At 33.4% G+C, this 14,010-nt stretch overlaps 1 protein-coding gene across 2 annotated transcripts in view; it reads left to right on the plus strand.

Annotated features, from left to right (window-relative positions):
* Window positions 1-14,010, plus strand: part of TEX11 (testis expressed 11) — a 292,212-nt gene that overhangs the window by 170,170 nt on the left and 108,032 nt on the right. For both annotated transcript variants that reach the window (XM_032847753.1, XM_032847754.1), the window contains exons 17-18: window positions 8,719-8,821; window positions 12,921-13,045. In XM_032847753.1, the coding sequence (XP_032703644.1) occupies window positions 8,719-8,821; window positions 12,921-13,045 (228 nt within the window). The remainder of the gene's footprint in view (window positions 1-8,718; window positions 8,822-12,920; window positions 13,046-14,010) is intronic.

Genomic DNA, 14,010 nt, shown 5'->3' on the forward strand with positions numbered 1-14,010 from the left:
TCTCCATAACCCCCATCCCCCCAGCAACCCTCAGTTTGTTTGTGAAATTAAGAGTCTCTTATGGTTTGTCTCCCTCCTGATCCCATCTTGTTTCATTTTTTTTCCTTTCCTACCCCCAAGCCCCTGACTCTGCTTTTCAGATTCCTCATATCCGGGAGATCATATGATATTTGTCTTTCTCTGATTGACTTACTTCGCTCAGCATAATACCCTCTAGTTCCATCTACCTCATTGCATAAAGCAAGATTTCATTTCTTTTGATGGCTGCATAGTATTCCATTGTGTGTGTGTGTGTGTGTGTGTGTGTGTACACCATCTTCTTTATCCATTCTTCTGTTGATGGACATCTAGGTTCTTTCCATAGTTTGGCTATTGTGGACATTGCTGCTATAAGTATTCAGGTGCACATGCCCCTTCAGATTGCTACATTTGTATCCTTAGGATAAATACCCAGTAGTGTGATGGCTGGGTCATAGGGTAGCTCTATTTTCAACTTTTTGAGGAACCTCCATGCTGTTTTCCAGAGTGGCTGCACCAGCTTGCATTCCCACCAACAATGTAGGAGGGTTCCCCTTTCTCCGCGTCCTTTCCAACATGTCGTTTCTTGACTTGTTAATTTTAGCCATTCGGCTAGTGTGAGGTGGTATCTCATTGTGGTTTTGATTTGTATTTCCCTGATGTCGAGTGATGTTGAGCACTTTTTCATGTGTCTCTAGGCCACTTGGTTGTCTTCTTTGTAGGAATGTCTGTTCATGTCTTCTGCCCCTTTCTTGATTGGATTATTTGTTCTTTGGGTGTTGAGTTTCATTAGTAATTTATAGATTTTGGATACTAGCTCTTTATCTGATATGTCGCTTGTGAATATCTTCTCCCATTCTGTCAGTTGTCTTTTGGTTTTGTTGACTGTTTCCTTTGCTGTGCAAAAGCTTTTGATCTTGATGAAGTCCCAGTAGTTCATTTTTGCCCTTGCTTCCCTTGTTTCTGGCGATGTTTCTAGGAAGAAGGTGCGGCAGCTGAGGTCAAAGAGGTTGCTGCCTGTGTTCTCCTCAAGGATTTTGATGGATTCCTTTCTCACATTGAGGTCCTTCATCCATTTTGAGTCTATTTTTGTGTGTGGTATAAGGAAATGGTCCATTTTTCTGCATGTGGCTGTCCAGTTTTCCCAACACCATTTGTTGAAGAGACTGTCTTTTTTCCACTGGACATTCTTTCCTGCTTTGTTGAAGGTTAGTTGACCATAGAGTTGAGGGTCTATTTCTGGGCTCTCTATTCTGTTCCACTGATCTATGTGTCTGTTTTTATGCCAGTACCATACTGTTTTGATGATTACAGCTTTGTAATAGAGCTTAAAGTCTGGAATTGTGATGCCACCAACTTTGGTTTTATTTTTCAACATTCCTCTGGCTGTTCAGAGTCTTTTATGGTTCCATATACATTTTAGGATTATTTGTTCTATCTCTTTGAAAAAAATTGGTGATATTTTGATAGGGATTGCATTAAATGTGTAGATTGCTTTAGGTAGCATAGACATTTTCACAATACTTCTTCCAATCCATGAGCATGGAACGTTTTTCCATTTCTTTGTGTCTTCCTCAATTTCTTTCATGAGTACTTTATAGGTTTCTGAGTACAGATTCTTTGCCTGTTTGGTTAGGTTTATTCCTAGGTATCTTATGGTTTTGGGTGCAATTGTAAATGGGATTGACTCCTTAATTTCTATTTTTTCTGTCTTGTTGTTGGTGTATAGAAATGCAAATGATTTCTGTGCATTGATTTTATATCCTGACACTTTACTGAGTATGAATTCTAGCATTTTTGGAGTGGATTCTTTTGGGTTTTCCACATGAAGTATCCTATCATCTGTAAAGAGTGATAGTTTGACTTCTTTGACAATTTGGATGCCTTTAATTTCTTTTTGTTGACGGATTGGTGAGGATAGGACTTCTAGTACTATGTTGAATAGCAGTGGTGATATTGGACATCCCTGCCGTGTTCCTGACCTTAGCGGAAAAGCTCTCAGTTTTTCCCCATTGAGAATGATATTCGCTGTGGGTTTTCATAGATGGCTTTGATGAAATTGAGGTATGTACCCTCTATCCCTGCACTTTGAGGAGTTTTGATCAAGAAAGGATGCTGTACTTTGTCAAAGCTTTTTCAGCATCTATCGAGAATATCATATGGTTCTTGTTCTTTCTTTTATTAATGTATTGTATCACATTGATTGATTTGCAGATGTTGAACCAACCTTGCTGCCCAGGCATAAATCCCACTTGGTCATGGTGAATGATCCTTTTAATGTACTATTATATCCTACTGGCTAGTATTTTGGTGAGAATTTTCATATCTTTGTCCATCAAGGATATTGTCTGTAATTCTCTTTTTTGATGGGGTCTTTGTCTGGTTTTGGGATCAACATAATGCTGGCCTCATAAAATGAGTTTGGAAGTTTTCCTTCCATTTCTATTTTTTGGAACAGTTTCAGGAGAATAGGTATTAATTCTTCTTTAAATGCTTGGTAGAATTCCCCTGGGAAGCCATCTGGCCCTGGGCTCTTGTTTGTTGGGAGATTTTTAATGACTGCTTCAATCTCCTTACTGGTTATGGGTCTGTTCAGGTTTTCTATTTCTCCCTGGTTCAGTTTTGGTAGTTTATACAGTCTCTAGGAATGCATCCATTTCTTCCAGATTGTCAAATTTGCTGGCATATAGTTGCTCATAATATGTTCTTATATTTGTTTGTATTTCTTTGATGTTCGTTGTCAAATGCGGGTTTATTAAATCTTCCTTGTAACTGGTCAGTTCAGATTTTCTCTTTTTTCCTGATTCAGCCTTAGTAGGTTGTATGTTTCAAGGATTTATCCATTTTTCCTAGGTTTTTCAATTTGTTGTTATATAATTGTTCACAGTAACCATTTATAATTATTTGTATCTCTGTGATGTCAGTTTTCATGTCAGTTTTATAAATTTTATATATATATATGTATAATATATATATATAAATTATATATAATTTTATTTATAATTTTCCACTCTTTTATTCTTGGTTAATCTAGGTAAAAGTTTGTCAATTTTCTTTATCTTCCAAAATTCCAACTTCTGTTTTCATTAATTTTTTCTATTGTCTTATTTCTATTTCTATTTCATTTATTTTTGTTCTATTCTTTATTATTTCCCTTCTGCTAAACCTGGGGTTACTTTTTTCTTCTTTTTATAATTCCATGAGTTGTAAAGTTAGATTATTTATTTGAGATCTTCTTTTAATGTAGGTGTTTATTACTATAAACTTTCTGCTTAAGATTGTTTTTGATACATCCCATAATTTTGGATATGTTGTGTTTCCATTTTGTTTTGCCACAAAATACTTTCAGATTCCCTTTTGATTTCCTCTTTGGCCCATTGGTTATTCAGGAATGTGTTTTTCAACCTCCATGCATTTGTGAGTTTTTCATTTTTCCTCCTGTCATATTTTTCTAGTTTTCTACCATTGTGTTTGGAAAAGATATTTGATATGATTTCAGTCTTCTTAAATTTGTTAAGGCTTGTTCTAGGGCCCAACATATGGTCTGTCCTAGAGAATGTTCCATGTGTGCTTCAGAGAAATCTGTATTTTTGTGCTGTTGGATAGAATATTCTATATGTCTTTGTAAGGTCCATTTGGTCTATAATGTTATGCAGGTATGCTATATGTTTTATTTTCTATCTGGATGATCTATGCATTGTGGAAAGTGGGGTTGTTGAATTCCCCTACTGTTTATAATTGCTCCCTTCAGTTTGTTAACATTTGATTGATTGATTGTTTAATTCAAATTTAATTAACATACGGTGTTATATTAGTTTCAGGTATACAGTATAATGATTCAACACTTTTATACATATCTCCCTGCTCATTAAGATAAGTATACTCTTAACCACCTTTATTTCACCTATTGCCGTACCCGTCTTTCCTCTGGCAACCACCAGTTTGTTCATTGTATTTAAGAGTCTTTTTATGTCTGTCTCCTTTTTTGTTGTCTGTTTTGTGTGTTAAATAACACATATGAGTGAAATATTAGTGTTTGTCTTTCTCTGACTGAGTTATTTCACTTAACATTGTATCCTCTAAACCCTCTAGGTCCATCCATATTACTGCAAATGGCAAGAGTTCATTCTTTTTTATGGCTGAGTAATTTCCAGAAAGTGTATATATACCACATCTGCTTCATCCATCTGTCTATCAGTGAAGACTTGGATTGCTTCCATATCTTGGCTATTGTAAATCATGCTGCACTAACACTGTAAATAATGCTGCAATAGACATAGGAGTGTGTAGTATTTTCAAATTAGTGTTTTCCCTTTTTTGGGGGGGTAAATACCCAGTAATGGAAATCATATGGTAGTTTCTAATTATAATTTGAGGGACCTCCATAGTGATTTCCACAGCAGCTCTACCAATTTGCATTATCTCAAACATGCATGAGGGCTCCTTTTTCTCTACATCTTTGTCAAAACTTGTTATTTCTTGTGTATTTAAATTAACCATTCTGACAGGCATGAAGTGGTATCTCACTGTGGTTTTCATGTGCATTTCCTTAATAATTATTGATGTTGAACATCTTTTTGGCAGTATTAGTTTTAAATATTTAGTTGCTCTAATATTCAGTGTATATATATATTTATAATTGTTATAGCCTCTTAGTGCCTTGACCCCTTTATCACTATATATAGTGACCTTCTTTGCCTCTTGTGTCCAATTTTGACTAAAGTCTATTTTATCTGATATAATTATAGCCCCACCTGCTCATTTTTCTTTACCATTTGCATGTAATATCTTTTTCAGTCCCTTTCAGTTTATGCATATCCTTATAGCTAAGTTAGTCTCTAATAGGTAACATACTATTGGAATATTTTTATTAAAAATTATTTAATCCCTCTCTGTTTTTGATTGGAGAATTTTCTCCATTTATATTTAAAGTAATTTTGATAGGTAAGGACTTACTATACCCATTTTGTTAATCGTTTTCTTAGTTTTAAAATTCCTTTGTTCTTTTTTTCCTCTCTTGCTATCTTTTAAAAAAATTTATTCTTGTAGTGGTATGCTTTAATTCCCTTTTATTTATCTTTTATGTATGTACTATGGGTTTTTTCTTTGTGGTTACCATGTGGTTTACATAAAGCATCTTTTAGATATAACAGTCTATTTTAAGCTGTTAACAACTTATGTTCAAACGCATAGAGAAACTCTACACTTTTACTTCTTCTCTTTTCACATTTATGCTATTCATGTCACACTTTACATATTTTTATATTGTACATCTGTTAACAAATTTTTATAGCTATAGTTATTTTTAATATTATTGTTTTTAACTTTTATAGTAGAGGTAAAAGTGATTTACACACTATCATTACAAAATTAGGGTATTCTGAGTTTTATTATATTTTTATAACCTATTGAAGGATATTTTGGTTGCTTCCTAGTTTTCACAATTATGAGTAAAGTTTCTATAATTAGTAATGTGCAGGATTTTTTGTGGACATTAGCTTGCAGCTCCTTTGGGTAAAATGCTAAGAAGGGCAGTTGCTAGATTATATTGTGAGAGTATGTTTAGTTTTATAAGAATCTATGAAACTGTCTTTCAAAATGGCTCTACTCTTATTTTTCTTACTAACAATGAATGAGAATTCGTATTTCTCCACATTCTCACCAGTATTTGGTTTTGTGAATGTTTTAAATTTTAGCTATTTTAATAGTTGTATAGTGGTATTATTTTAATTTGAATCTTTTTGGTGAAATATAATATTGAGCATCTTTATATATGCTTGTTTGCTATCTGTATATCTTTTTTAGAGAGGTAACTGTTTTAGTCTTTCCCCTAATTTATAATTGAGTAGTTTCTTGTCTTATTGTTGAATTCTTTGTGTGTTTTAAACATCAGCTTTTTATCAGATGTGTGTTTTGCAAATGTTTTCTCTCACTCTGCAACTTATGTTTTCATTCTCTAATAAAGACATTTCTAATTTTAATAATGTCTAACTCCTAATTTAATGGATTTTACTTTTTTTTTTTTAAAGATTTTATTTATTTATTTGACAGAGATCACAAGTAGGCAGAGAAGCAGGCAGAGAGAGATAGGAGGAAGCAGACTCTCTGCTGAGCAGAGAGCCCGATGCAGGGCTTGATCCCAAGACCCTGGGATCATGACCTGAGCCGAAGGCAGAGGCTTTAACCCACTGAGCCACCCAGGTGCCCCTGGATTTTACTTTTGGTGGGTTTTTTTTTTTAAGTCATCACCAACCTAAAGGAAATAGATAAATTTCAAAAAACATATAAGTTATCACAACTGAAGCATGAAGAAATAAAAAACTTTAATAGACTCATAACTAGCCAAGAAACTGGATCAGTAATCAAAAATCTCTCAACAAACGAAGTCCAGGGCCCCATGGCTTCATACCAATGTCTCATGTCTATAGCAGCATTATCTACAATGACCAAATTATGGAAAGAGCCCAAATGTCCATTGACTGATGAATGGATAAAGAAATTATGGTGCATATTTGCACATAATGGAATATTACTCAACCATCAAAAGGAATGAAGTCTTGCCATTTGCAACGACATGGATGGAGCTAGATAGTATTATGCTAAGCGAAATAATTCAGTCAGAGAAAGACAAATACCATATAAATTCACTCCTAAGTGAAATTTAAGACAGAAAACAAAGGAGTGTTCAGGGAAATAAAAGAGAGATGAAGGAAGAAACAGACCCTTAACTAACAAAACTGAGAACAAACTGAGGGTTACTGGAGGGGAGGTTGGTTGGGGGGATGGGTTAAATAGGTGATGGGAATTAAGGAGTGCATTTGTCATGATGAGCCCTGTGTGTTGTATGGAACTGTTGAATCACTGTATTATACATGTAAAACTAACATTACACTGTATGTTAACTAGCTGGAATTTAAATAAAAACTGAAAAATAGGGGCGTCTGTGTGGCTCAGTCATTAAGCATCTGCCTTCAGCTCAGGTCAGGATCCCAGGGTCCTGGGATCGAGCCCCACATTGGACTCCCTGCTCTGCAGGAGGCCTGCTTCTCTTCTGATTATGTTCAGTCTCTCACCGTCTGTCTCTCTGTCTCTCTCTGTCAAATAAATAAGTAAAAAAAATCTTTAAAAAGAAAACCTTTAAAAAATAAATAAAAAATAAAAAGTCATTAGCAAACTAGTGGTCACTTCAGTTTGCTCCTATGTTACTTTCTAAGTGTTCTATAGCTGGGGGTTTTATGGTTAGGTGCATGATCCATTTTGTGTTAATTTTGTGGTTGTTTATGGTCTGATTCATATTTTTTTTTTGCATATGGATGTCCATTTGTTTCAACACAGTTTGTTGAAAGAAGTATCCTCTGTTTTTTAAAATTTCTGGTTACCCCCTACTACCAATGTGGAAATTACTTAGTGTTTTAATTCTTTTAGTCGTTGTCTTAAAAAGAATCTTTATTGAACTGTTCATGTTTGTAATATCTGTACTGCACTTTGCCTAATTCATTTTGCCTTATCTTTCAGTTCACTAATTTTCCCTTCTTATGTTTCTAATCTGCAATTGAACCAACCACCATGTTTCCATTTGGATTATTGCATTTTTCATTTCACGTAGTAATTCTTTTTCACATCATCAAAGTCATATTTTATAGTTTCTGTTTCCTGCAAACTTCTCTGATATTCAGGATGTGTAACAATTGATATTCCACAGACAGTAATCAATCGGAATTGGTATCAGCTGGAAATAACCACTGTACCATATCAATATGTAATAGTGTATATCAGCCTACTTACATATACTTCTGAGGGCCTTTTATTTCTTTAAACTTTGAAAACAGTTGTTTTATAGTTTTTTATAATTCTGGTATCTACATTTTAAGAATCTTCCTGTAATTTGTTTCTGCTGATACTCATTTATGTTGTGTGCTTCTTAGTTTGCTTGATTTTGTTTGTTTGTTTGTTTACTACTCCCGATTCTTGAAAAATCATTTTTGGAAATATTTTGAAGCCTAGGATGAAGATTACTTCCCCCAGAGAACATTTACCTTTGCTTCTTCAGATGTTTGGGACCAGCGTCAACTCAATTCATAGCTTGAGGTCTTTTGGCTTCCTGTAGAATGTAATTTGGTGATGTAAATACATGCCTCAGGGATTGGTTCTCCCCACCATATTTTGTTGTGTTCCACTGAAAACCAAAGTAACTTTCTTTGCAGTCCCCTGGTGAGAGGTAGGAGCAGTTTAGTTCTGATAGCCTAAGCATGTGGTCCCTTGGGTCTTGATGTCTGTTTTCCTAACCTAGTGAGATTCATTTAAAACTAAAGCTAACATTTGTCTAGATTTATAAATGCCCACTAGAAAAAAAAAGTGGCTTTAATTCTCTGCTTGTTTCTCTAGAACCTCACTTTTTTCCATTAGATTTTATTATCTTGTAAGTTGCTTTAGAATTGAAAAAGAAAGTTACCTAACATTTTTGTTGTTTTCAGTAGGAGAGTTAGTCTGACATATATAATGCTCCCTATTTCTAGAAGCAGAACTCACTGTTTCTTTAGCATTTTAAGGGAACAGTTCTTTAAAGATTTTACTTAGACTCACGTCTTTTTATGATGCGTATCCTTACCCATTGTGACTATATAATAATAATTTTAGTAAAATATGATAAGGTCTTCCTTATTACTTGTATGAAAGAGAGCCAATATTTCTTTTTTTCAGGCTAAAGAGGCAGTGATAGAAGCTGAACGACGTGATCCTACAAATATTTTCACTCAGTTTTATGTATTCAAGATTGCAGTTTTAGAGGGAAACTCTGGCAGAGGTATGAATGTTATTTATGAATTATATCTAACTGTTAATATAAAGAATAATAATCTTCTTCTACCATAAAGGAAAAAACATTGTTTTCAAGACAATGGAGTTATATATTCTGTATTCTAGCTTGGCTATGTAAAGATGACACAACCATGCAAAAAGCAATTACGAAGTTTACATAGGAATAAAAGAACAGGGTTTGCCTATTGGGGAAGTAAGAACTAGGGAGATGTGGGACAAGAATTGGAGTGAAAGTCTTGTCATGGTATACTTTTTTTTTGTACCTTTTGTCGTTTGAACCTCTTAAAAATTAAGTTTAAAAAGCTGTGGGGTAAGAGGGAATTGATATTGCAAACCCATTTTAGTTAAGAGTTGTCTTAGACAATCGGAGTCTCCAGCTTACTTTAAAATGTTTTCACTTATTTGGCCTTGAAATGGAGTTTCTCTCTACAGAGTTGACAGTGCTGAAATTGCTCACATGAACCTCATCCCATTAGTGCTGTGCCTTTTCCATTAAGTTAAGCATAGTTTCCTAGTCGATGTGTCTGTACACTCCTGGATCTTGACTTGGTTACAGATATACCTGTGCTGTGATATTATTATTCCCATTCAGCTATCAGTGTAGCTGAGAATATCCTGAGGCAGCTGGAGCTCCAGACTGGTTGTCCCTTGTGAAGGGCAGAAGTTAAGAAATGAAGAAGTTTAAATTAATGGATCCAAACAGAATTTAAACTAATCCAGTTGAGCAGCTGTTTATGAATACCTACTATGTGCAATGGACTCTGCTTTGCACTCCATAAAAAAGAAAGATAATTTATTCTTCATTGAAAAACGAATGTTCCACTGGATAGTAAAGTGTTCCTGTATATTAATTAAAGATTAGCAAGTTGGTGTCAGTTCTTTATCAGGGTTTATAGTGTAGTCATGTCCATCATCAATGTTTTCACTGGAGACCTCTGAGAATTTGTTTTATTTGATGCATTATGTTGAAAGATTAAAAAAATTTGAAATTTTTACCAATAGAAATGGCAAAAAAAGATTTCCTATTAAACCTTTTAACATTCTATTAAAATATTTTTTTTTACTTTTTAAACATAGCACCAGTTCAGTCTTTTTATTTTTTCCCCAGTTATTTTTGACTATTTTTAAAGCCATCTTTATTGATAATATATAGAATAAAACTTACTCTTACTAGGGCATGATTCTATGAGGTTTATTTATATTAATAATTCTGTGAGTTTTGACAAATGTGTACTGTCATGTAACCACCATTACAGTCATGATATAGAACAAAACATTACCTCAGGTTCCTTTATTGTCATCCTTCCAACTAGTTTTAATCCTGGAAACAACTGAACTCATTTCTATCTCTATATTTTTGCCATTTCCAAAATGTCATATAAATAGGGTCATATATTATGAAGCTTTTTGAGCCTTTCTTTCACTTATGATAATGCATTCAAAACTCATTCATACCGTTGTGTTTCCATAGTTTGTTCTTTGTTATTGCTGAGTAGTACTCTATAGTATGTATGTACCACAGTTTGTTTATTCATTCACCAGTTGAAGTATATTTGGATGGTTTCTGTTTTGGGCAGCTGTGAATAAATGTGCCATAAATATCTGTTTAAGATTTTGTGTGATAAGATTTAACTTCTCTAGGATAAATATCTAGGAGTTGGATTTTTGGATTGTATGGTAAATACATGTTAGAAACTGCCAAGCTGTTTTCCTAAGTAGCTCTACAATTTTACATTCTGACCAGCTATATATGAGTGCTCCAGGTGATCTGTATCCTCAACAGCAGTTGGAACTGTCCATTTAAAACTATATGCCATACTAATAGTTGGTAGTATTACCCTATTGTGGTTTTAACTAGCATTTCTGTAATGTCTGATATTTGATAACCCATGTATCTTCTTTGACAGTGTTTGTATAAATCTTCTGTCCAGTTTTCTACAGGGAATTTTGTTTACTTTTTTAAAATTCATCTCTATATGTTTTATTCATCTTCTGTCATAGTGGCTGGAACATAGGGAAGAAATATAATTTACGTGCTAAGATAGACGGAACTTCGTTTTCTTATTGAGTTTTGAAAGTTCTGTATGTATTATACATACGAATTATTGAATATGTGTTTTACAAGTTTTTTCTTTTTATTTTCCTATCAGTGTCTCTCATGAGACATTTGACAGTCTAATTTATCTTTTTTCCTCTTTGGTATTATGGGTAAGAAAAGTTTTACCTAATCTAAGGTCACAAAATTTTTTTTCCTGTGTTTTCTTCACGAAATATTATAGGTTTAAATGTATGGCTCGTTCTGTGATCAATTTTGTATATTAATTCTGCTATTTAATTTAAGGTATGAACTGACGTTCATTTTTTTTTTGCACATAGCTATCTAATCATTCCAGCGTCATTTTTTTCAGCATTATTTATTTAAAAACTATTTTTTTCAACTGAATTACCTTTGCACATTTATTGAAAATCAGTTGTCATGTGTGTGGGTCTCTTTCTGGATTCTTCATTCTGTTCAATTGATCTATTAATCTGTCTTTATACCACTTACATACTATCTTAATTAGTTTAGCTGTATAATAAACCTGAAATCATATAGTCAAAGATCATAATTTTATATAACTTGAATCCTTTTAAATATGTTAAGGCTTTTTCTATGGCCCAGAATATTGTCTTTATTTGTAAATGTTCTATATGCACCTGAGAAAAATGTATATTTTATATTTTACTGGCGTTTGAGTGCCCTGTAAATGTTATTCAGGTCAGGTTGATTAATTGCGTAAAGCGTACTACATCCTTGCTAATTTACTACTTGTTCTGTCCATTACTAAGAGAAGGTACTGAAATCTTAGACTGTAATTGTGGATTTGTTAATTTTTCCTTGCAGTTCTTTAAGTTTTTGCTCCTTGTGTTTTGAAATTTTGTTATAAGGTGCATAAACATTTAAGATTGTTATAGTCTTACAATGAATTAATTCCTTTATCATCATGAATTAACCTTGTTATGTAATATTCTTTGCTCTGAAATCCATTTTGTCTGATATTAATATAGCCACTCCAGCTTTCTTTTGATTACCTTTAACATAGTATATATCATCCCATGTGTTTTCTTTTAACTAATCTTGTCTTTATATTTTAAGTGTGTTTCTTGTAGGTAGCATATAACTGAAAGTTGCTTTCTTTCTTTATTTTTTAAAATTTTTTATTTTATTATTTTTTTATTTTTTATAAACATATATTTTTATCCCCAGGGGTACAGGTCTGTGGATCGCCAGGTTTACACACTTCATAAGTTGCTTTCTTTAATTCAGTGTGACTATCTGCCTTTTACTTGGTTCATCTAGACCATTTATCTTTAACATGATTATTGATGTGGTTAGGTTTAAATTTAGCACCTTTTTATTTGTCTTCTGTTTGTCTCATCTCTTCATTGTAACCATTTTTCTTTTTTTCTACTTTCTTTTGGATTGAGTATTTTTTATGATTACATTTATCTCATCTTTTGGCTTATTAACTCTCTTTTTTTTCTTATTTTAATTGTTAACTTAAGTTCTATAGTGCATACATTTAACTTATTGTAGTCTGTCTTTAAGATATATAATGGAACGTAATGCCACCATTCATTTTTAAGTTTCATTCCATTTTAGATTCCCTTTTATGAATGTACCACAATGTATTTAGCCCATCGATTATTGATGGAATTTAGGTTGGTTCTATACTGTACTCTTAAAAAATTGCTGGGTAAACATATTTGTATGTTTTTGTTCACTTTTGCAAGTATATCCATGGGATAAATTCACAGAGGTGAATTGCTCAGTTGGGCATTTTTTTGACATTCAAGTCCTGGTTGACTGCTTAGCAATTTAGATGACTTTCTAAAAATTAACTAATATTTTAAAGATACTAGTACTCTTTGAACACTACATCAAACTAATAATATACTATATGTTGGCTAATTGAACTTAATAAAAGAAAAGATATCGGTGCCCTTAAAATGAGTTCCAAAATCACTGTGGTATAATTAATCATATATAACTATTATCTTTGATAAGAGTATCTCATTTTTTAAATTGTTTCCTTCTTTTTCAGCTTTGCGGGCAATTACCACATTAGAGAAGTTATTAATACCTGAAGTTCCAGAGGAGAATGAGCTACTTCTAGATAGAGAGTCACCTGTCATGCTTCTCAGTTTAGCTGCCCAGTTTGCTCTAGAGGTAATTCTTATGTATTTATCCACAAGATTTTTACCTCTTTTCCATTTTGAGATACAATTAATGGAACTCTTTAGAGGAGTTTGCTACAAAGAAAAGAAACTGGTCAGAAGTTGGTGTAAGAAGTAGGATCAGAGGTTTGTTGGTTTATTTGAGATGGGATGAATGAGAGTGCTTATATGCTGATGGAAATGACCTAGTAAGAGAATAAAAAGTTGACAATGTGTGTGTGAGAGAAAAGAGAATTATTAGAGCAATGTCCTTAAATAGGTAAGAGGTGATGGACACAAGTGTATAAATTCTGGGACTGGCTTTAGGAAAGAAAATGGATAGTTATCTATGATAGCAGTTAAGAAGTTAAGAGTATGTGGTGTGGTTCCTAGTGTATGAATAAATGTGGTAGTGGGAATCTGGAAGGTTTTTTTCCTGACAGCTTCAGTTTTTTCAACAAAGTAGGAAACAAGGTCATCATCAGAAGTGAGAATGGAAGAGGAGATGTTGGGGAGTTTGAGAAGATGGGTAAGGTATAAACTAATAATGCAGGAAAGCAAGAAAGTGAATGACATGCTAGTGTGGGATGCTTGCCCAGTAAGTATTTGATGAAGTTTTAAAATAAATGAAATAATTGTACAGGTTTTTATCCAGCCACTTTTAGCTGCATGGATATAGGCACAAAAGTGAGTAGAAAGCTGGATTTAACCAGGTTCGTGGTTTTTCCAGATGAATACAATGAAGTAAAAGAGTAGTAGTAGGAAAATCAGAAAAAAAAGAAGTGATTATTGTTAATCCCATGGAATTTAAACTGGTCATGGAGGAAGATATCAAAGGGATGAGGGACAGTGAAAAATTCATAGCATGAATGAATTGGAGGTCTAAGTGCAGTTGAAGGATTGCTGGAGTAACAGAAGGGAGTGAATTAGAAAGGTGGTCAGAGAGTGGAATACATGAAACAGAGCAGGGTGCAGGAC

This window comes from Lontra canadensis, unplaced genomic scaffold, assembly GCF_010015895.1.
Source record: "Lontra canadensis isolate GAN:19392208 unplaced genomic scaffold, GSC_riverotter_1.0 scaffold193, whole genome shotgun sequence".
In the NCBI taxonomy this organism is placed as follows: Eukaryota; Metazoa; Chordata; class Mammalia; order Carnivora; family Mustelidae; genus Lontra; species Lontra canadensis.